Source organism: Solea solea, chromosome 9 (genome assembly GCF_958295425.1).
Source record: "Solea solea chromosome 9, fSolSol10.1, whole genome shotgun sequence".
NCBI classification, from domain to species: domain Eukaryota; kingdom Metazoa; phylum Chordata; class Actinopteri; order Pleuronectiformes; family Soleidae; genus Solea; species Solea solea.
In genome coordinates, this window is record NC_081142.1 from 10,005,471 (window position 1) to 10,029,750 (window position 24,280).

The 24,280-nt window shown below is 40.5% G+C and overlaps 1 protein-coding gene across 1 annotated transcript; it reads left to right on the top strand.

The window, feature by feature from the left end:
* The first annotated feature begins 1,316 nt into the window (after positions 1 to 1,316).
* Positions 1,317 to 20,668, top strand: tnfaip8l1 (tumor necrosis factor, alpha-induced protein 8-like 1). Its single transcript, XM_058639354.1, has 3 exons — positions 1,317 to 1,711; positions 16,731 to 17,011; positions 18,082 to 20,668. The coding sequence occupies exons 2-3, from the start codon at positions 16,740 to 16,742 to the stop codon at positions 18,368 to 18,370; spliced, it is 561 nt and encodes a 186-aa protein (XP_058495337.1). The 5' UTR covers positions 1,317 to 1,711; positions 16,731 to 16,739; the 3' UTR covers positions 18,371 to 20,668.
* The last annotated feature ends 3,612 nt before the right edge of the window (positions 20,669 to 24,280 follow it).

Here is a 24,280-nt window from a genome sequence, read left to right on the forward strand (position 1 = left end):
CATTGCAAGAAGGTTATTTTGACTGCAGGAATTCCGGTGTCCTCATTAGACAGATGAGGACAAACTTCCCCTCCCCTGAAAACATCCGCAGACAACATCACACACACACACACACACACACACACGGAGAGAGAGAGAGAGAGAGAGAGAGAGAGAGAGTCTGGTTTCCATTCATACATTCATTCCCTGTAGATTTACCTTAACCATAACTACTGATGACCTAACCCTAACCCTAACCTAATCCAAACCATTCAACATGTCTTCACATGTCTTAAAATGTAATAATTTACATTGTGGGACTTGCTTTTTACCCCCATAATGAAGACAGGTGCCCACAATTTGACTGTGTAAATAAACATGGGTCCCCTTAACATGAATAATACCTGGCACACACACGCGCGCACACACACACACACACACACACTGCATTGATTTCCATTTATTTGGACAATATAAACAGTATCCCCACCTTAAACATAACCTTAACCCCAACCAAAATTCAAAACGTACCCTAAACTTAACCAATTCCTGAGCACAGCCTCATTTTTGACCAGGTCTTGGTCTTCATGAAGACTACTGGTCCTGTAAAGATACTGTATTGGTTACCATACATTTGTGCAGCCTAACCTAACCCTAATTTACCTTACATTTACGTTCTGGCTTATTAGGACCAGGTCTTGGTCTCCATAAGGATTACATATTACAGACAAGCTCAGTGTTTGTGCCAGAGAGGTCCTTAGGCTGTTTAGAAGAACAAAAACACACATTCTTGTGCAGCTACTTTAGTGAGGACAAAATGCATTTCCCCTAGGCCCTTATTGCCCTAACCTTAACCTTTGACCTGACAAAAGCCTAATTCTAACCCTTACTCTTAGAGCCAGTGCGTCCTCACTCTCAGTCAAATGTCCTTTGCTTCCTGTGGTTAATATGTCATTGGTCCTCACAAGGATATACATATACATATACATATAAAAGTATTCATTCAATGGTGCTCAGAATAAATGTACAAGTGTAATGTTGTGATAAAATAAAAATGTGTAGCTGTTTTCTTTTTTTTTTATAAAAGTGTTAACCAGACAGTCTTTGTCTTGTGTCTGCAGCACAGAGAGCTGCCTATACCCACAGTTCCTGCTCATTGTTCCTTTAACACCATTTCCTCCGGGAAATGTCCGTCCTTGGGGACTGTGAACTGGACCAGGATAATTACTGGAAACCCTAAAAACGGGGGCAGGGAACTCAAGTCTGTGGCTGTAAAATACTCCTTTCTTTTTGGCTTGATTGGGCTGCTGGTGCCCTCCCACTCGTTTCTCTCGTTCATTGGCCCAAACCACCATCAATCTGTCCATTTCCACATCCCCTCCTCAAGTTTGAAACTTTTTTTCTTTTTTCTTTTTTTTCACAAGTGGGAGGAATCTGGTTACAACAAACTCTTGTAACCGATCTCACAGCAGCAGCGACAGCAGGAGCCGAGGGAAGAAAACACTCAATAATTCACACATCAATGCCTGGTACACGAGCAAAAAAAAGGAGCAACTAGGAGAGGAAGTTTGTTGTTTCTTTCTTTTTTAAAACAGAACAAACAAAACAAGGAGAACATGCTGTGAAGCGACTGTTCCCTGCGCTGCTGCCAGGATGGAGACCTGAGACCTGGTTTTTTGAATTCAGATTAAACTGATCATCTCGTTGGCCGATCACTGCGGAGAGGAAGAAGGTGAGTGAGTGAGTGAGTCCTCCATGTCTCTGCTGCGACTGCTGTTCACATTAACGCTGGAGAAGCTTTTCATGAAACATCTCATCAGACTTGACCACAACAAACACGTCACTAACGATCACAATTGTTTATTTTTAAGTTTAATAATCATTGAAGGCCCCCGAGTGTGTTTGACCAGTGAAACTAAACTTTAACCAGGTTACTTCAGAGTTCGGGACAACCAGCAAACTAAAATGTGACGTTAAAAGTTAAGTTAATGTGTCTCTGTTAGTTTAGTTTAGCGGAAGTAACGGTTGTTTTTAACAGTTTATCAGTGAAGACGTGTTTCCTAAAAAAAAAAAATCTACCCAGCATTTTGATGATGAAGCTAACTTTGGTAATGAACATGGTTCCTGCTGTTTTAATAATAATAAATATTGTTTTATTAGGTGCTATCATACACTTCTAACGTTGGTAAAGGAATAGAACAGTGGTTCTCAGAAGTGAGTGTCAGTGGGAAACTCCCAGGGATTTTTAGTGAATAGTTTCCAGATTCATTCCTTAAATTTATCTTGATATGTTGTAATTATTATTGTTGTTGTCATTATAATAATAATCTAAATACTTATTCTCATTCTGAATTTTCACTTCTGATTTTCATTATGTCCTGGCTCCTAGATGAGATACACGGTCACCAGACACTTTATTAGGTACACAGAACACCCACGGAAGTGACAGCAGTATAGCGTGCTGTGGTGTTCGTGTTCAGAGATGATCTTCTGCATGCATTGATTGTAGACAGTGGGTGCTTTAAATTACAGTCTGGCAATTCACCTCTGACCTCTGGCATTGACATTTCCCTCAGACAACTGCTGCTCACTGGATTTCTTTTCCTCTTTTTTCCACACCCTTCTCTAGAAAACCCCAGTAGATCGTTGAAATATGTTGAAATATGAAATACTCAGACCAGTGTGCCAGTCCACCAGCAACCAGCAACCATGGCACATTCAAAGTCACCCTGAGTCACATTTCTTCTTCTCCATTCTGATGCTCAGTTTTAAACTTCATTTGCACAATTTGCATGAACAGTCATATTAGAATCCACGTGCATATTTGCCCGTATGTATGCGCTGACCGTTGTCGTCATCCACCTGCAACAGCAGTGTGGCAAAGCCAAACAACAATAGAGGAGAGTTTACAAAGAGGACATGAAAGTCACATGTAAGACACTGTCAAATCTGGTCTGTATTTAATGGGAAGAGAACATATTTTTGAACAAAGTGGCCGGTAAAGTGACCACAGCCTTTTAATTGTGTGTGATCATGTCTTTGTGTTGTGATTGTGGTTTTTGCGTTCACTCACTGCAAACCAAGTTTCCCCCTAGAGTGACAATGAAGCTAAGTAGTTCATTGATAACCTTTTAATTAAATAATGTAAATAAATATATTGATTCCAAGGGGATACATGAGTTGTCTCTGGGTTTAGTTTATTTATTTCGTCATTTTTATCATTATTATTATTATTATTATTATTATTATTTTTAATTATAATGTATGTGAGAGAAAAATAAAGATAAAAAAAAAATACCACTCTGGTCTTAAACAGAACAATTACATTCTCAGGGTTTCCAAATCCATATTTATCAGGATTTCCATGTTGGTTTATTAGTAGCTGATATAAAAAAGATTAAGTAGAACATTGTAGACAGTCTCACCATGTAGTGTAATGTGAAACAAAAGCTTGGAAAGTTGGATAGCTTTTTGAGTGGCACACCCTTTTTCACCAGTAACATCCAGATTTTTATTTTCTTTTGGAGCAAATTTAGTGAATGTAATGTGGACGTTATTGAAATGATTTTGTGTGTGTGTCCTTTTTCTTTCTTTTAAATCACATTCACTTTTACAAGCATTGGATGACTTTGTAGATCTCCCACAAAACCGTGAGTGGAGACAATTTCTCAAGACTCTTGTGTTGCATGTGTTAAAACGGAACAAAGCCGCCTTTATTTTACCCCACAATATCACAAGAAATTGAGGAACTGTGGCAGAAGAAGAAAGAATGAAAGATAAAAATGGATTTGTTCCTGCTTGTGTAAACACTTAGTGAGCCTCCTTGCCGTTCCACTCTGCAAACCAAGACAGAAAAGGGTGAAGACATGTGTTTTGCAAACACTCATATGTTTTGTAACACATTGCTGTGTTTACATTGTAAAGCTTCTCTCTAGAACAAGGCTGTAGTGTGGATGAATAGCTCCACTGTGCAGCCAGAGCTCTGGCAGGTAATAGCACACATTATCATGCTCGGCCTCGACAGACATGTCGGCTGAATTATGGCCTTGGATTGGGACTTGGAGTTGACTCTCTCTGCTTTCCTTAGCTGTGTCAGTGCTGTGATAATTGGTGTGTTTTTTTCAGCCTACTCTATTTTAGTTGCCATGGCTTTGTTTGTGTCTTTGTTGTGGGTGCCATCAGCTAAGAACCAGTGAGCTGAGGCAAGGCCAAAATGAATATCATGCTGCTGTGTGCATAATCATGTCAGTCAATGTCATATATTAAGTCTCAGGCTCAACAATTGAGATGTAGAACAGCTGAGTGATAGAAAACTCACTAACTAATACTTGATTAACTGTTGTAGTAGTTGGTTTTATAATTGGCTCTTTCATGTTGTCTCCCAGGACAATGTTCCAGGCATTTCTTTGACTTAAATTCCCCTGACATTTTCTGGGTTAAACTACTGGTTCTCAACCTCTCTGACGTGTGACCTTTAGTAAAAGAAGGAATGTCTTCATTGTGAATGTCCAATCTGATACCCTGAGCTTGTGAGGACCATTTTTCACCATTTGTTGTATAACGGATTTATATATTTATCACTGATAACAGATTATGTTTTTTTTAAAAAAACCTTTATGGATTTAAGCAAATCTGTGTCAATCACCCAGGGCAGCATGGCAATATAGAGGAAGTTTAATACAGTGCAGTGAGGTACAATTAAAAGTCCATTTGTTTTAGATTTCATCCATGATCTGTTTTAATGAGTATTTGCTTTGCTTCATTAATCATGGTGTTGTGTGTCACAAAGGTTTCATCATTGTTTCAGCACATTATGATTCTGATAAGACCATAAATTAAAATGTAACGACTTGGCAGGATTAAGGCAGATTAACTTGAGCTGTGGATATTTCCCTCTAACTCTCTCTGCATCGTTCCTTTTCATCTTGGTCAAGGACAGAACAGCGCAGGCTCATTTCCAGACATTGCCCGTGTATTTCAATCATGGACAACGCTTTCAACTGCAGCGGCAGTGCTTGAGTCGCTGTTCTTGTTGAGGAGAATCCATGGTAACTCATTGACGCGACAAGAGTGGTGTTTGACCCGCGTCTGCTCTGTTGCAAAGTTCAGCCTAGCAGGCAAGTGGCCTTCAGTTTCCCTGGAAACCCAAAACACTCAGAGCATGTGGCCTTGTCTGGCAGAGCAAAGCAGCGTGACCTGCAAATATCATGGTATTGTTTGAAATGGAGACACTGAGGGTTGGTGTTATATGCCAATGAACTGGGCTCACTCGCGACCCCTCTCGAGTCATCTGTTAGTCACAGTCATGTCCTTTCATATTGGTCCCCTTCTGTTTTCACTCAACTCCATCCATGATGTTCTTGCAGCCAAGCACACTAGTGTTTGCCATTCCATTAACATACTGAGTTAACAAATTATGCTCTCTGGGCTTGAGGTGAAGAAAATTAGTTATAATGTGCCCGGCTCTTATGGTGGCCTTAATTAAAATGTCATACAGTCCAAGTCATCAGTCATGGCTCAAGCACCAGTTAGCACCTTGATTATGTCTTGCATTATTTGCAGCACTCTTCAGATCCTAATTATATTGTAAATAATGAGTAATTTAAAACTTGGACATGGCAGTTAAAAGTGAAATTGGTAGAGTGGTCTGTGGCCTTTTTCGTTCTTTTATTGTTTTGTCTCCGTTCTCATTTTTGTGTTATTCAAAATCAGCTCAGTGGTCGCCATAAAAACAACCACTCTCCTCTGAATTTCTGTGCTTGAACAAATGCTAGTTAGTGAGCATGGTGTTGGGCAACGCAACAGTTACTGTATTCTCAGGCTTATTATAGATGCATAACTGACTGATGTCTGTAAATTCACATTATCAGCACACAGCCACTGTATCTACTCTATTAGCATAGTCCAACCTTTATCCCCGTCTCATATTTTCTGCCTCAACCTGTTGCATCGTAGCAGACTCCTCTTTGCCACAGCTCTATTTTAGTCCAAATTGGCTGGCTGAATTATTTATCCACGATTCTTTATGTGCTGATGTGTTAATTATTAATTGTTCAGCAGGATCTGGCAGCTCTAAGAAAACTGTTAATAAAAGGGAAGGATGGACCATGATGGCACTGATTACCTCCTCTCAGCAGATCTGCACACTGATGATGACTGTGTGGGAAGATGGGAACGTGACACCACATAAGCATCACACAAAAATCCATTGTATGTAAAAGCTGTAGTATATGCTCTACATCTGTACGTGGTGCAACACAACAAGGCACTTATGTCAGAGCTAATGAGTGTGGAACATAAAGTGACCAGTACAAAGACTGAGACGCCCACCGTATTGTACCATTGTTGACATGCACAACGTTCCCAAGCAGTGGCTCTGTGCTTTGCAGTCAGCGCCTCCTCTGTTATGCGCCATCTCAGGAGAAGAAAGAGACAAACACAGCAAAACTTGATGAAAGTTTTAAATTGGAGCATTCATTTGTCCTGAAATCCTGCTGCTGATTCCCTAACAGTGGAGTGGTTCCTGTAGCACAGCTCATTTGAGTCCTCTCTGAACACAAAGCACGGATGCACCTTATATAACAGCCAGGACTGACTATTGTTTCTCAAATCAGAGACAGATCCTATCGTACAGCTGGGCACAAACTGTGGAGGAAGAAGTTTTTCCTCATTCAAGATTTCCCTGATAATATTTATTTTTTAGAATGGCATCTGTAATGCATTTGGTCGTGATCAAGAAGCATTTTGTTGACACTACCCACTCTTGTTATTTTGTTTTCCTGGCAACTGTGCAGTGTAGGCATTTTCTTCCCTGTTGCCATTAGAAAAGGTAGGTCAGCACTATAGAAGACACACACTGGCAATTTTTTATATACATTTTACTTGTGGGAATTCTACTTATAGGCGGCACAGCAAATACAATATGGTCAGAATATGTAGATGCTACACAGGCTTTTCTTTTCTTCTAATGCCTCTAAAGTATAGACCACATGTCCTCATTAGAGTGGCAGGATCTACAGATATTTTCAAGAGGACAGCAGAGACTGCTTGCTCTGGCTTTTAAATTGGATGTCCAAACCAGTTCAGCGTATCTGTAATAAATATGACCTGCATGACTCTTGTCATGGTTTTGTTAGCACCCTTTCAGAACGCTTGTATTGTGTCAGTTGTATTGTGTTGAAACAATTTTGTCGGTTACAGCGTTATGTCAAAGTCTCAGGGCGCCTGATGAAATCTTTGTTGATGTGTATATTAACACGCTGTCAATACGTTCAACTCGTACAACATGATTATGTAATGCCTGAATAAACCGGGCGTAATAGACCTTTTTCACAGCAGACGTGTCTTGACATGAAATAGTAGGACAAACACGGATTTTACGAGTGACGTACAGAGCCAGGCTTGTTATTGTTCAAGTGTAAGGGTAGATCACACTCAATACTTGACGCTGTAGAAGCAGGGTTTTTTTCTTCTTTCCTTAAAAATGTGTCTTTTATAACTGCATACATTTCCCATGGCTGGGTTCCAATAAAGTGATTGAGAAATAATCACACTGTATGCTCATTATAGCATTATCAAAACTTCAAAAATGCTCCTCAAAACAATGATGGACTTTTTGAATGAGAAAATATTCCAATCAGCACGCGCCTGGCAGTGTTTCACAAAACTACTGGTCTCTGAAATTATTACATCAGTAGTCGTTAGTTGGTTGACAGAAAAACAATCCATTTTAATCATTTTTCTTTTTCTTTTTTGACACTGACCTGGATAATTTTGGGTTTTGGATGGATGGTTGTGACAGAAAAACTGAACAAATACATGTCAGCCCGGGTCTTGGGAAATGTATTTATCTTTTGACCTATTTTGAGCTTTAAAGAAATACTCTATTTCTGGTGTTTTGCATCTGTTGGACAGTTGACAGTCGCAGGAAACAGCAGGAGAGAAGTGACGGGGGGGGGGGGGGTTTGAGGGAGAGACAGGGGGGGAACATATGGTAAAGGTCTTTGATTTGACTCAAACTGGAGACATCTTAGTTGCATGGTTGGAGTCTTCAATATCTGGGTCACCATGATTGACTCTTTAGAAAATGTGAAGGAGAAAATCAAGGTCAGAGAGAGGAGAAAATTCAATTTTTGCGTCTACATATTTGCATTTTATTTTGAGTGCACAGCAGAATACACAGCTGCTCTAAGGGGCCGTACACATCAAAATGAGTTCAGGTGAATCCACTTAAGTTTTTTTTGCCCTCACAGAAATGCGATGTTTTTGAAAACGGGTTCCAGAGTGGGAAAATCTCAAAACGCCACCCTTGTGTTTTCATGTCAGGCAACCAAAACAATGATGTCACAGTCCCAGCTCTCTCTCTCTCTCGCTCTCTCTTACTCTGTCATTTACTGTCGCTGTCTTCGTTGTCGTCATCCTTTTCTTCTGTTTGGAGTTTGTTTGGTCGGTTTGCTTTATAATAACTTTTATTTCCTTTCCTTAGTCGCCCTGGTTTGCTTCATTTTGTCTCCGGCATATGTACTACAGCGTTTAGAGTTGTTTTGGGCGTTTCATGTGGATAAAGACATTTCCATGAAACAATGCTGTGTTCACAGAAAACTTTGACTTTAAGACAAAGAAAAACATTGTTTAGGGGAAGTCCCGTTTCTGTGTGAAAAAGGGCTTAGTTATTGATTTTGTTTCTACAGCAGTGGATATTTTCTCTGCTGTCTCTTATCAGGGTCACAGTGCCCCACTGCATGTGACCAGTGATCCCTGAAGAGCATAAGCGTCGTGACACTTTCTGCTGCCATCAACCAATCACTTAAAGGATGAAGTGTCATGGAAAGTTCTGCAATGTCTGCCAAAGCTTTTTTTAGCAACCCATGGTGTCCAAACTCATGATGAAACACGCCTGTTACTGATTTGCTCTTTGTGCTGTCTGTTATCAGCATCCAACAAGCTCTTTAGATTGGCAGCAGGTGTTACACTGGTGATATTTTGGGTGCTGTGGCCTCTCCATCCTCAAAAGATGTGATGCATCATTTAGAGTGGGTAGAAGATACGGGTGTAACCAATTTTTGGTCCTTTCTCACCTGTCACGCCTCAGTGCTAGTTTGATTGACAAGCGAGTAGAATGGATGCAGAGGCTGCGTCTTGGCGCCTTTTGCAAAACCACTGTCAAGCTCATTTTATGTTGTATATGGCCTTAATATGAGCAGACAAAAAGGCAAATATGTGAGTTTATGAAGTGTCATGTGTTGACTGTCTGTGCTGAGTGCAACATCTGCTTCAAGGCTTTTTCAAAGTGGTGTGCCAGAAATAGAAATGAATAAAAGAAATACAAATACTGCAACTGGTACATTAGTTTGTCCTACACTGACCCGAAACAACTGATTTGTCAGTTAAAATCAATCATTTTTAATTTGAGGATGTTTTTCCCTGTACATTGTTTATGTGAGGATTTAATAAGACCAATATCGGTCCCATACAGTCGTTAAATTAAAAAAAAACAACTAAGCTGTTGATTGACATAATTTGGCTAATGTATGGACCACTTTAACTTTGACCACTGCTATAAAAGCACAGCTCCATTAGTGTGGAAAACACACATAGCCCTCACTCACGTCCCCTTTACAGAATTTTGCCTGTGCTGAGTGAAGCATTTTATATTAAGTGTTTACAAATTGTATTTTTCCATTGATTTTCAACCATACCCATTCTGAGTATTGGATATTTTTAAATAATAATAGAATATAATGTTACATTCAGCAGCTGCCTGGTGTACTTGATTGTTTTTTTGTTATGTTTTTCTTTAAGTCACTACACACACTACAAACAACAGTTTCTTTATGGATTAAACAAACAGCATTTAACAATTTAATTAGTGAGCTTTAGCGATGCTGTTAGTTTGATTGTATTACCTTTTGTTAGAGTTCGACTTGTTGTTTTCCTTTTGTTTTCCAGGCTTGATGTGTTAAGCTGGCTGCAGCTTCATATTTTAATTTAGCTAACCAGTATTTCACAAAAAAAAGCTTATATAGAGAAAAGTCCGAAATAATGGATTATAATTGGGGGTGGGTAAAAATATCGATTTGGTGATATGTAGTCGTCCATCCCTGTGCAATACGATAATCGATACGCCAGCTCTAATGTTCATATTTTAATGAACAAATAAAGGCACTCTGAAGTAGCACCAGTTCCAGTTTCACTCGCCAGGCGTCACTACTTCATGTCTCCTTGTGGTGGCGCTGCTCAAATGAATGTGGGAAACTTGGGCTTAAGTTACCTGCCTGAAGAAGAGGGCGTTTACAGCAGGATAATGGCATAGAAAGCTACATTAAGAGATGCTTCATCCATGTTCAATACATAGACTTTATGCACTTTGTTCTCTATGTTGTGAATAAATAGAGAAATCCTGCACTTTTAACTTTTCATGGACGTTTTAGTTTCTTCAGTATTGCTTTATGATTGTCTTGCAATATATTATTATCACAGAATTACACAGAAATTATGGTATCATGGACCATATACATCGTATTGTATCGTGAGGTATCCTGTTATTCCGACACATAATAATAATAATAATAGTGGCTGAAGTAAAAATCAACATAATCAATTGACATATAGGAGCCAACTAGGTCTGTATTATAATATCACTGCATCAGACTCAAAGGTCTTGACAATGGGAACGTGATGGAAGAAAATGACAGCTAGTAGGAGTTGTCGTCCCACTCATTCTCATTTTGAATGCAGTGGTGAGAAGCTTCCGGCTCGTGTCCTTATAGCAGATTTCAGCTTCCCCGCCTCTGAAGTCCAGAGAGGAAAAGCAAAGGAAACCTTTATAATTCAGAGCCTTTCCGGCTTCATCTGACCCCATGTCAAATGTTGGTTATGTCTTTGTCAGCCGCTTCTGTCCACCTATTTCTCCCTGACTGTCTCGTGGCCGGACTTGACAGTGTTGTTTGCACCTGCAGTAGAAATAGAGAATTACCTACACTCCCTCACTGTCATGAGGCATCTCTCTAACACTCTGTCGGGTCCAATTTCATTTCCATGGAGTCATGTTTGCTGAGCTTTTGCATACTTGTCTTTGTGATTGAATCCATCCTGGCTTGTTTTGAGTGAACTGATGTGTTTGGAGCTTGTATGCTGTAATTATGCCGAGGAGCTGCTGGCTTCTGCCGCCTGTCTTTGTTTTCCATTACATTTTCAGCTGCACAGCAAGACGGGCCCATTAGTAATGTGGATACATGCGTGTGCGGCTGTTAGTGCTGTGATGATTGTGGGTTGGGTATTTTGAAGCAGTACTCGGCAGCGTGAGCTTCTATCATGTCTTTCTCTGCCTTAAATCCATTAAGACACCGCTCCTCTATATACGGAGATGCTGTGTTGGGGTCGGTCAGGCTGTTCCTGGCAACCAGACCTCACAGGCCATTTCGATTTAGCACTATCCACTCTTAAACTGCAAAGTCACCAAAAAAAAAGGATTGCACAATCGAAAAACTTGTCGTCTTGTCACTCTGAGCACTTGTCCCTTAAATGAACTTTTTTCATGAGGCCTTTTCTTTCTTTTCCTAGTTTCCTTTTGTTGAGAACATGGAGGGGGGTAGCAATTTGTATTTGTTTTTCAGGGTATTAGAGGCAATCACTCCTCCATTTCTCTTTTACCTTCCTTCCCTGCCTCTTTTCTTTGTTACTTATTTTTTTTTTTTTAATTGACAGCTATGATGTTTCTGGTCTCCAGCGAGAGTGAAATTTAATGAGCACGAAGAAATTGCTCTCAAATTTGAAAAAGAAGTGGCTTTTCCTAATGCGCCCATTATCCACTTTTCCAAAGTCTTGTGCGTTCATCAACACAGGTGTGGAGAGGAGGTAGTGTTGCTACAAGCCTTTCTCCTTTCAAGGACTGTTGTGGTTGGAAGCTGACAAAAGAAAATACTCGATAGATTTATTGATTATGGATATAATCATTAGTTGAAGCCCTACATTTTTAGAGGTGGGACGATACCACTTTTTTGTGTCCAATATCGATATCACAAACTAGAGATACAGTCATTTTAGACGAGTTATGAACTATGAAGCTGTAAACAACACACTTGCTGAGTCATCGCGAAGACAGATAGTTCTCCAACTGTGTAACAAATAAGAAGAAATAAACCGCCCAAACATGACTCAGCTAAAATGCTTTTGCTGATTTTTATTTACATTATTACAGTCTGTGCACAGTGAAGCATGTGATGTGTAGGATTTTTGGATTGTCAGATTTTGCATGTATATGACCGGTACCGATTCCCACCCCTACTACATTTCATGCACATTGCATCTTGGCACAGCTTTCTGTAAGTGCCATTGTCAAGTTTAAAGGAATATTCATGGTGAAGGGGGATCTGCTAGACGATCCTTCAGCAATACAGCAAGAGGCCCAATGAAACATCCAGCTACTGCAGCAGGGGAGGCAGATTCAGCATCAAACAGTGTATAAATGACCCCCTCATTTAGCCCCTCTGATGTTGCATGACTGATATCTAACACACACACACACATATACACACACCTGCCCCTTTTCTCCTCTCTTTGTCTGTGGCTCTGTCTTTGCTCTTGTGTCTCCTCCCTGGGAAGCATCCTGCTGACACTCTCTCTAAGGAGTCTTATTGATATTCTTGGAGAGGCATTGGAGAGTGAGAGAGAGCGAGAGAGATGGGAATGAAAGTCACACATTGAAGCGGCAGCAGACACACTGCCTTCTAGTACCAACAACTGTAAAAATCACAAGTCACCCAGCAGGAATATGTCACTGCTCATTTTGTCTGCAGCACTAATCGCATTTCTCCTGCTTTGGATGTTTTTTTTTATTACTCTCCAGCATGTGGACGGGCAATTTGCCAGTCACACAGATTCTCTGTTAAGCGTCAAGGTTACTTTCATGTGTAATAATGTTGCATTAAGATTAATCCCTTTATTGTGATGTGAATGGGAGATTTTGTTTAAATATAATTATGTTGTTTTCACTGTGGCAGACATTTGGCAGTGGGGAATCTATTAAGAAAATAAGGTCTGATTGTTGAGCTTGTTTGTATGTTTCTCTCCTGAGGTGAATAAGTGTTTTTCATGTTTGCACCAGTGGGGAACCTTCAGGGCCTTGTACACCTTCAGAGAATGCCCAACATTAATTCCGGACCATAAAATATGAGTATTAAATAATACATATACACTCCTGATCAAAATTTTAAGACCAGTTGAAAAATTGCAAGAATTTACATTTTGCACTGTTGGATCTTAAGAAGGTTCTAAGTAGTTCTTCAAAATGCAAAAAGAAGAAAAAGAATTGGAGTACGCAATTTATTGCAAACAACCATTAAACTGAAATAGGCTGTTCATTAGCTGATCAAAAATTGAAGACCACAGCCTTTAAAAGCCAAAATCTTCACAAAAATGTGGATCTTTGAACGCGGTCGGATTGTTGAACTGCATCAGCAAGGCCTCTCGCAGCGCGCCATTGCTGCTGAGGTTGGACGCAGTAAGACAGTCATTTTAAACTTCTTAAAAGATCCTGAGGGTGATGATGGCCACACAGACGATGGCCTTCAGTCATGAGGGATGTCCCCCTGCAACATCCCACCTGAGCCACGACAAAATAAAAAAAAACGTTTGACGTTAAAATGTTTTTGATCAGCTAATGAAACCTAAAATGTTGGTGATAAAATAAACTATAGGCACTTAAGCAACTTGGGGAGTAATGATCGACAACACCTTTGCCCCGACTCCCCGATGACCTATGACTTTGAATGATGATCGGTTGGGTGTATACCTGTAGTGTCGTCAGTCCCCCAAACAAGACACGGCAAGAACCCGTATCCTTGGGATTGTTAATCTGACACGGTGACTTCACTTCAAAGAAGCTTGGAGGTATTATGTTGTATTGGAAGTGAGTCATTAAAACGCATGGAGACGGACTCTCCTCCAGATTCAGTTGGCAGGCTTGGTGCTCCTCCAACCAGGGAACACGGTCCCAGTTATGAAGTGACTCAACAGACTTCACATCTGTTGCACCTGCAGCCATGGCTTGCAGAAGAGTGTGGGCATGAGCACGTACGGCATTCAGAAAAGATCTATGGAAAACCTGCATACACTCACCGGACTTCGGATATGTCGCAATAACAACATCATCTGGGCGGAAAGTGAATCCCTCGAAGTATGTGAGGCTCTGTCTTTGTAGACCATGTATTACTCCGCTTCAGTCATGTTGTCTTTCAGAGGAGACTGCAGCCATCAGCATTTCTCCCCGGCAGGTTTTGTTGTAATGGAGCTCCACCTCCTTCAACATAACACAAGGAGAGCTGCATCAATAATGAACCTTTACACCACAGGTTTGGGTTGGGTAGTAGATCATATTTCACTGAAAAATGTCGGACAGTAAAAACACCGTGCGAACAACCGTATCAGATCATGATGCGTCAATCAAATCCTATGTGCGAACCCCTCAATAATCGTGTATGCCCAGAAAACAACGCCAGAGCTTAAGCTAGCCTGCTAAAAATTCAACGAGACAGTTGCAGCAACGTGCCAACACAAGAAAAGGTGCCAACAACAGGTGTTGAAAACACACACAAAAAAAACGAAAGACGGGTTTCGGGAAAAGCTGCTAAGAAAAAGGCTGATGCAGAGTGACCCAAGACCAGAGTGAACATCAGTGATGCGTTCCAACGGTGGCGACACCTGAAAGCCCAGAAAGGGCAGCAAAGTGACACCATGGTCTTTGGAACAAGCATTGCGCGTGAAGGTCCAGCTGTAGTGCTCACGGTTCGCCACTGGTTTGCACACATGATTCCCTGTAATTCTCACAATATGCCTGGGTGTCATTTTTCCATCCTATGAGTTTGCAGTCAAGCGTTTCCCAGAGCTTTATTCTCTCTGAGATCTCATGTTGCGCATGAAACCATGATGATGAGGTCTGGCTGCCTGTGCGTCGAGATAAAACATTTAATGGTGGTTTTGATGACCCAACAATGCAGCAGGATTTCTCTCACTGCTGTCTCTGCCGTCACTGGTCAGTCTGACTGTGACAGTTGTCGTTGCGTTAGAGTGGAAGAGAAACGCACACGAAGATGTCCGCACAGAATTCTATCGGTAGACTAGAGATCTACACTGGTGAAAGTCTTTTTGTTCCTAGTTAAAGGTGGGCTGTAATGGAATAAGAAGATATAGTGTGATATAACTTCATTCAATATCAAATAACAAAGGCTCAATATATATTGATTTAATGTTTATGTGCTGTGCAAACACACTGTGAGTCACAGCACATAATAGCTTTCATTGTTCAACCCATTAACCCATGGTAACATTTTATTGTGATAACCCAGCCCTATTCCTAGTTAATGTAATTAATCAACTGGCAACCCAAATATCTATATATAAAGTTATATACCTTAGACATGAGCAGTCTTTAAAGAACTTTGACCACTTTGGGAAAATGAGTGTGTAAATGAAAAACGGCAAAGAGGCAAACATTGGTGCATGCACTCATTGTTAAACGTTAAATACATGCGAGGGTTAAGGCCTTCCGCTCTTTGTCAGTTGAACTTCTCTCCCGCTTCCTGTTTTTTTTTTTTTTTTTCTTCAGTGGAATATTCTGTAAGTGTTGCTGCGTGTGTGTGTGTGTGTGTGTGTGTGTGTGTGTGTGTGTGTGTGTGTGTGTGTGTGTGCGTGTGCTGACCTTACAGTATCATTTTACGTGACAAACTCTGAGCTGAAGCAGACTGTCAACAGGTAGTTTTCAAGAAATAAATAAATAATTGCTAGTTGATTCTGAATGAATGAATACTTTGATATTTAGTTTGTTCAATGCAATTATCGACGTTAATAATTTGCAGCCATACTATCAGCTCAGAGCGATAATGTCAAGTGTGACTAAAGGTATCCATGTTCATTGCTTTTGCTTAGCAGGAAAGCACTCAAATGAACATAAACTATTCATACGTGGCTTTGCAGGAATTAAGCCAAATCATCATGAATATCTTGAGCAAATTTCAGTGTGTGCAAATATCGTTGCTTTTTGTTGCTCGCTCCCCTCTAATCTGAGGTTATCCTCAGAAATGTGAAGGTGAGGGTAAGTGCACAGTGAAATATATTAGTCTTATTCTTCAACAGAAAGAAGAAACCTGAATAGTGACCTGCAGAGTGCATTGAGATGCAGCTGATGACACACACACACACACACACACACACACAGTGAGTCACTGCTTTGTCACACAAACACCAATAAACACAAACACGCAGTCACAACCAGCATCATGTATAAATCGAGCTGCATTCATGCAGTGAGTAAGTTGACACTGTCTACTTACACACACACACATATACACCTTGTTCTCAGAATATAAAAATTCCAGATTTCATCGTCGGCTCTGTGGTCATGCTGTGCCTGACTTCACACCTACACGTGTAATGATATATTCTTCACCAACTACTTTTACAGCCCAGAGACTTGGTGGGACTAATTTGACAGCCGCCACGGCTCATTATCTGATAGAGGAGACAGCTCTTGGCCCTGCAGTTTAAACAGTATTAGGGTAGATGTTGTTTGTAATAATCTTACACATTGTCAGCTGTCTGGTTGATATGAGCCCGAGAAAGATTAAGCAGACGTCCCTCTCCTTTCATTCCTAGTGTTATGGCTTCTGCAGAAAGACATTTTGTCTGCTTTCAAGCGTTACTAACTAAAGACTGTTTTCCTCTCTTTCCTGTTTCTGTGTCTTGTCTTGACCTAGACTTTGACCATGGACTCCTTCAGCACAAAGAACCTAGCCCTGCAGGCGCAGAAGAAGCTGATGAGCAAGATGGCCACCAAAAGCATGGCCAACCTCTTCATCGACGACACCAGCAGCGAACTACTGGACGAGCTGTACCGAGTCACCAAGGAATACACCCGCAACCGCAAAGAGTCGCAGAAGATCATCAAGAACTTGATCAAGGTTGTGGTGAAGCTGGGAGTGCTCTACAGAAACAACCAGTTCAACAGTGAGGAGCTGCTCCTGGTGGAGAACTTCAGGTAACTTCCCACTATGACCACTACTATACTTCTCAGTCTCTACGGCAGATGAAAACATGAAATAAAGATTCATTTCAGTTCATTTTAAGTTCTTAAAACTATGACACATTTCTGTGTGTCACGATTTCCTTGATTGTTTCAAGTGATGCTCTGACTACTGTTTCTTGCACTCCTGTGTTTCTCTATGTAAGTAAATTCAAACTCTCTTCCTCCTCTGTTCAATCATCTAGTTCTCGGGTCTGCAACCTGCGGTTCTAGAGCCACATGTGGCTCTTCAGCCTATCTGAAGTGAAATTTTCTAAAAACAATGGAAGGACAAGGTCTACATAATTCTGTGTTATATTTCAAAGCAGATTTTGCTCAACTTTATAAGAGGTCGTGTGTAAACAGCAATTAAAATGTCAACATTTGTCTTACTGTAGTTCTTAATTTAAATTTACATAAATGCAACAAACTATTGTTATTTTTCATACATGTGCAGTATGGACCTGTGTCAAACAGGTTTTTTGGCTATTTGGGTGGAGAGGGAACAAAAATGTCCTTTTATACTAAAGGTTGCAGACTCCTGGTCTCATCAAATCCATTAATTATCAAAAGGACAAACAATGTGAACAAGGACGAGGTGTATGGAGACAACTGAAACCTTTTGATCAACGCTTAGGTTGACTTTAATCAAACACTCAAAGAAGACAGACAAGCATATATTCTGACATGTTTTCTTAATATAAAACTCTATAATTAAATGTTTAACTATGTTTCCAAAATGTACAATCATTAAGAAACAAAGGATTGAGGTCTAACTTCATCTATATGGAGGCCTGCAGTTCAAGTGCAACTGTCGATGGACTTTTACATCAGTTTGTGCTTCCAGTTTCCACTGAAACAACAAAACTCAGCTCGATGCTTATATTAGCATGAAGTTGCATCGCTGTGGAAGACAATAGTAGAACTGATCTATGTGGGTTGGCAAAACCACAAGGCAGCAGTTTCTATTTTTACTTGCTGCTGCTGCTCCAGTCAGAATTAAAACCTGACGGCCCCTCCTCTCTCTGTCTCTTGTCGCCTCACAGGAAGAAAGTCCACACTTTAGCCATGACGGCGGTCAGTTTCCACCAGATCGAGTTCACCTTTGACCGCCGCGTCATGAGCGCCATTTTGAACGAGTGCCGCGAACTGCTGCACCAGGCCATCAGACGCCACCTGACGGCCAAGAGCCACTCGAGAGTCAACCATGTCTTCAATCATTTTGCCGACTGTGACTTCCTGGCCGCTCTCTACGGGCCGTCGGAGGTTTATCGCGCTCACCTGCAGAGAATCTGTAACGGGGTCAACAAGATGCTCGATGATGGGAACCTCTGACCTCGGTTTGCCTCATCATCAGGCACCTTTACCTCCAGTCACCCCTCATGTATTTCGTAGGATTTCTTTTTTTAAAGGTGACAATCATGAACATTTTTATTTGATTTTGTTTTCCTTTTGTTGGTTTGTGTTTGTGTGTGCCGTTCAGATATTACTGTAACACTGGCATTTTTTTGGCTAGTTAGTCCAAAGTCTGTGTCTTCACCAGCCTGACTTTCTGTTATTTCACAGCTAACAAAACTCAGCATTTACTCTGTTTTCTTTTTCAAAATGAATGTAAAACGTCATGCTCTTCAGTATATTCCGCTGTAGGAACCTTGACAATTGTGCCTTGAAAAAGCTCATCAGTTTCATTCCGAGGGTGCTGTCCTGGCTCTTTTACCTAATCAAAAAGACATGAATGCAGGCACAGGCCTCTAGCTTACTCTCTGTTGGGTGCCTTTTTAATGGGCGACAATGTTTCCGGGTGCATCAGCAGAGGAAAGAAAGTGAATTTTCATCTTTTCCAAATACCTAAGGAAATAAAGTGTTTTTGTTTTTTTTTGTTTTTTGTTTTTCTCAAAGTAATATTGCACTCACTCGTGAACAAGCGCTGTAATGTACTTTCCTACAGAAGTGTGACTATGTGAAGCATGGCGGTTAAATCCTGCTTAGGCTAGTGTTTTCAAGCTCTCGCCATCATGCACTGAACTCAACTTTGTAGAGAGGCAAGGCCGTTGTTTAGAAGGCACCTATAAACCCAGTTTCCCCTCGTTACAGTCTGGTTTATAGCTGCCGAAACAAAGTTCACAAACAAAGACGTATTTAGGTCGAGAAGACCATAAACATGAAGGAATTTGTGCTGTGTGTCTTCGATTGTCCCTGCACTGACCGGTATGTCTCGTTGAGTCCATGTTCAGACGCTCCTCGACTGCTCTTCACAACCTCACATTTGTGTCGATAAAAAATACCATCTTCACAGTGAGGGAGCAGCACACTGATGCACCAGGTGCAAAGGTTGCTCTGGCATTTTATCAGACGGGGGACTAAAGCACTATAATGACAGATGTTGGAGCCTGAGGTCAGCTGGGTTTCACATCTGTGCTTTTATTTTTTTTTCCCCTTGCCTCAGGTTCACCCTAAAAGCACTAAATTCTGGTTTGAAATCTGACGGATATGAAGTACAAATACTCCCCATGAGCAGTCGGATGAAAGACTGGACAAAAAGGCAGCTTGGTTTCTATGAGAGAGGCCAGACAGTGTGCAGTTATTAGAGCAGAGACAAACGCAGCACCTGATTGTACTCTCTCCCTCTGCAATTATAGAGCTCTACTCTGTGGCTATATAATGGCCTGTAGTGCCTGCCTCTGTCGGTTAGTCACTCCATTTCACCACACAGCAGCCTCATGTAAAGTGATGGAGATAACCATCTCTGTGCGACATACGTCCTTTTAATGGAGTGAAAGATTTGGGATTTCTTCCTTATAAAGACTCGTATGAATAGTCACTTTTAATGCTCTCCAACCTCACATAATGGCTCTCTTCTTGTCTCTACCTTTGCGTCTTTGCCTTTGTATCATTGAGCCTGTGTGGGAGAGTGTTTTGTGCCGCGGCCTCATTTTGTATTCTGTGTGTGTGTGTTTGTGCGAGTGTATCCGTGTGCATACCTGTGAGAGAATTGGAAATTGAGCCGTGTAATAAGCACTGTGCTTTTCCAGATAGGATTGCTGAAACTTCAGCTTCATCCACAGCAACTCTGCCAAAGAAAATATGACTGATGTTACTCAAAATGTAGTTGTATTATCCCGGAGAACACTTCAGAAAACAGAATGCACTTGATTCTTATAGCCCTGCTAATCCTGATCAATGAAGACAAATGTGATTGAAAATTGTGAAATTGTGCTTTCAGCCTTTTTTTTTGTTGATGTTAAATTCATCTTTTCATTTTCTTAGCAGACATTATCGAGTATGTGACTCTGACTGGACCATTTTTTGAGGGCTTTGAGCTAAATCCTTTTCCTTAAGTCCCTGTAAACAGTTGACTTTAATTGTCTTTGGATGCCATTTTCTTGAATCCCTCCACATCTCAGGGTTGGTTTAATTCTCCCCCATTTAAAATCCATGACAATTGAAAGATTAGGGAACTCCGGCAACAGCCTCACTTATTTTACTTTTCTCCAAATGAAGCAAACTTTTCACGTTGCATTTTTACTTTTGTGAAGTTTTTACTTTCACTTATGTACATATGATTGTTTTGTGTCTCTGTATTGTATCCATTCACAGCAAATATAATACAATTTACTTTTTTAAAACAATAGATTTCTAGTCATCTTTTCTTTCCTCGATTGAGGATTGAGCACTGTGTGTATTTCCTGATTATATGTTGAATGATGGAATTTTCTTGCCAGATCAAAAGGGTAATCTGACTATGGCTGACCTGGATTAACTTGGCCAAATCCCGTCCTCTCTCTCTCTCCCGGCATTGTTCAGTCACCATGAAAGCAAACACAAACCCATCCAACGGACAAACAATTCAAGTGTGGGTCATTTCTTTCCACAAGCCCATGCTGTGGTCAAAGGTAAAACAGGAAATGAGTGAGACAGAAATGCTTCTTGCTTCTTCTTTTTTTTTTTTTGGAAACGTAATCATTCAACTTGGCTGCAATTCAATTCCAAGTGGGTAATATTCGGTGTGTGAATTCACTTTAGTCTTTGACTTTGGAGTGGTAATTTGGCCTGTAGCATGCCTGCACATCTTATCTGCAGCATATTTGAAAGGCTACTGCGGTACCAAGTGTCCAATTATCCTCTAATGGTCATTATTTCAACATGTATTATGTGGGGAATACATCCTTATGAGTTATGACTTGGTACAGTTCAGCTCAGTGGAAGCTTGTGTTGTCTTTGCCCACTTCCTCTTCATCTCATTGCATGGTGAAGTCAAATACAATTAAAACATCAGATTGTGCCTGTTTTCTCTTTTAGGGCAATTGTGAAATATTTAAGGGGGTAGAGTTGAATTTCATTATTTTTGATTACTTTCCCCTCCATGTCGCTCTCAAACACATAAAGAAAATTAAAACTGCATAAATGACTGTCACGACTTCATTATCAGTGGATGTGACTGAGGGCCCTAATACATTTTTGTGAAGCTAGCTTTCACCGGGGCATAATTATCATTTCCACATAATGAAGTGACAACAGAGGAGCTGTCCTGCATCCTAAGAAGCTGAAGAGATGAAGCCTTGAGAGAGGACACGCGCCACTCTTTCAACTCATGCTCAAGCCCAAATTACTTCATATTATTGGGAGTGCGGGCTTTTAACCTGCACTAAACAAGGTTGAGCAGAATTGTTGCACCATGCCTCTCCGTAGGATCAAATATGACAAAAGGACGAGTGTCATGTTTGGCAGCGTGCACATACAACCCTGCAACAAAAGGACAAACTGAGCCTGATTTTCCCAGTCTGTCACTGCAAGGATACAGGCAGTTAGTTTTGGCATAGTAGTGCAAAGTCTGGCTGTCTGTCAACACAGCCAGGCACAAACACCCTAATGTTTGAGTTCTGGGTGGTGCAACAAAACAAACCACCGAGCATTGTGTTCAAACAGCAGGCAATTCTCTCCTTCCATACAACAGTCATAAGTGGCAGATGGATGCTAGTGATATAAATGCTTTTTAGGCCAAATGAGTGACTACAGGTTTTTCAACTTACTTCCCAAGGAGAAGAGATAAAATCTCCAAAGAAGAAATTCCAGAAACACTTGTAGCATATCAAATAAGTTAATTGATATCCAGACTGGATGTCGGCGTCCAGGAGAGGACATGTCATCTCTGTCCTCTACTAAAGTCGTTCTCCACAGCTGCGTCACGGGAGATTTTTTTGTGATTGCCAAATCAATTTATAAATTTAAATTAAATTGTATAAATGAGCCCTTTATCAGTCCTGCAGGGGAAAATTCCTTCTCTGCATTTAGCCCATTCTCTACTAGAAAACTTCCTGCCCGGGGAGCAATGGGGGTTTGGATACCTTGCTCAGGGGTACCCCGGCCCTTTTTTTTTTTGACCTGGTGGGGACTCAAACCAGAAACCCTCCAGTTACAAGCCAAGTTCCCTTTCCACTTGGCCAAGGGCTTGCCAACTGATCTACATTTGCATCTTTTAAGACGTATATGTGCATATGTTTTAAATAATATGCATTTAATGAAATTGTGATTCATTTATCAAATACATCTCTCTAGTAAAAAGACTGACTCTGATGTTCTCCCCTCTCGTGTGTGTGTGTGGTTTTTTTCCAGGTTCTCCAGTTTCCTCCCACGGTCCAAAAACACACAGAGGTTGATTGAACACTCTAAATTTACCATAAGTGTGAGTGTGAGAGTAAATTGTTGCTTGTCTCCGTGTGTTTGCCCTGCGATGACACTGGTGGGCCGTCCAGTGTGTACACTGCCTTTCACCTTGAGGCTGCCACGACCCTGTTGTGGAAGATAAAACAGTAAACAATGGATATATCTCTTGAAAATGGCCGATTTACATGTTCAAACCAATATTAGGTGTATTAGAAATGGCAGTAAAATAGTCAAACATGTCATCTTTAAAAAGTGGACCCATATAAAAAGTTTGTGAATCAGTGGACACCTCTTATCTTAGCCTGGGCCAAAAATGCCAAGCTCTATTTTCGGATATATTCGGTATAGGGATGTGTACAATTGTTCTCTGCCTCCTACATGCCTTCACGCTTGCTTGTGAAATGTGTGTTTTTTTAGTTTTTTTTTAAGCGGACTCTGATGAACAATATAAGCTGAAACTCAGTCTGACAATAAAGTTGTTCTGAGTGTTGGTGGCTCACTGCCAGGTGATCCAGGAAAAGTTTCCAGATTCATCCATTAAAATGATGAGACACAGGGTAAAATGAATAGTAAATACATTTTCATTTACCCCAGAGTTAAGTGCAACAAACTCAAGTTTGCCTTTGTGCCAAGTGCAATAAATGCACTCAACTTACACTGTTTGCAGCGCTTTATGGTTTCCATTACAAAAGGTTTTTTTAACATCTAAACAAACAGATGCCTCTTTTAATTTGGTCGTCTTTTAACTGTTGTGCTTTTCTTCTTAGGATGCCAGCAGCTTTGTTGTTTCTATGTCTGTAAAATTCCGTGATCGCTGACATTTGAGTTGGAATGACATGGCTGAAAGTTAGTGTTATATATTAACAGACAGATTATCTCATACTACGTGTGCATGTGATGCTCAAGCATGACTTGAATAAACCTGGTGTTATAAACCTTTTGTACAGCAGCTCTTTCTTGACAGTTTTCTTGACAGTTGGACAAACACAGGTCTTACCAGAAATACTGTACTGCAATAATGTGTAACCCTTAATGTGTTATTTTAACTGAATCCATGATTCCTGTATTTTCTGTATGTGTTCCAGTAAAGTGATTGAAAATAGTTCAACTTTATGGTCCTTGTAGCATTGCTAAAACAACAAATCTGGTGACCGAAGACTTTTGCACAGTACTATAAGTTGGCTTTTCATCAACAGGGACAATACAGGTTTCTGAATCTTAATAGTTCATTGATATTTTTTTTTTTTACTGTGCAAAAAAACTATACAAATAAAATCTGATTCAATTTGATTTTGTGAGAGAAAAATGAGAAACTGGCTCCAATTTTGACTTGTTTGGCCTAACGAGAGAAGGTGGTGGTGCTGCTGTCAAAAGATGAGTGGCTCTGAAAAGGAAAGTGCAAAATAACACGCGTGTTTTATTGAAAGATTGAAAAATGAAATGTATTCAGCAGCAGATACAAGTAAATATTGCCTGATGTTGCTGTGGTTACATATTGTATAATAAGCAGTTTGTCACGACAGTGTCTGCTGTCCATGTGTTGCTCGTGGACATCTCAGTCTAACAGTGACGTCGATGCTC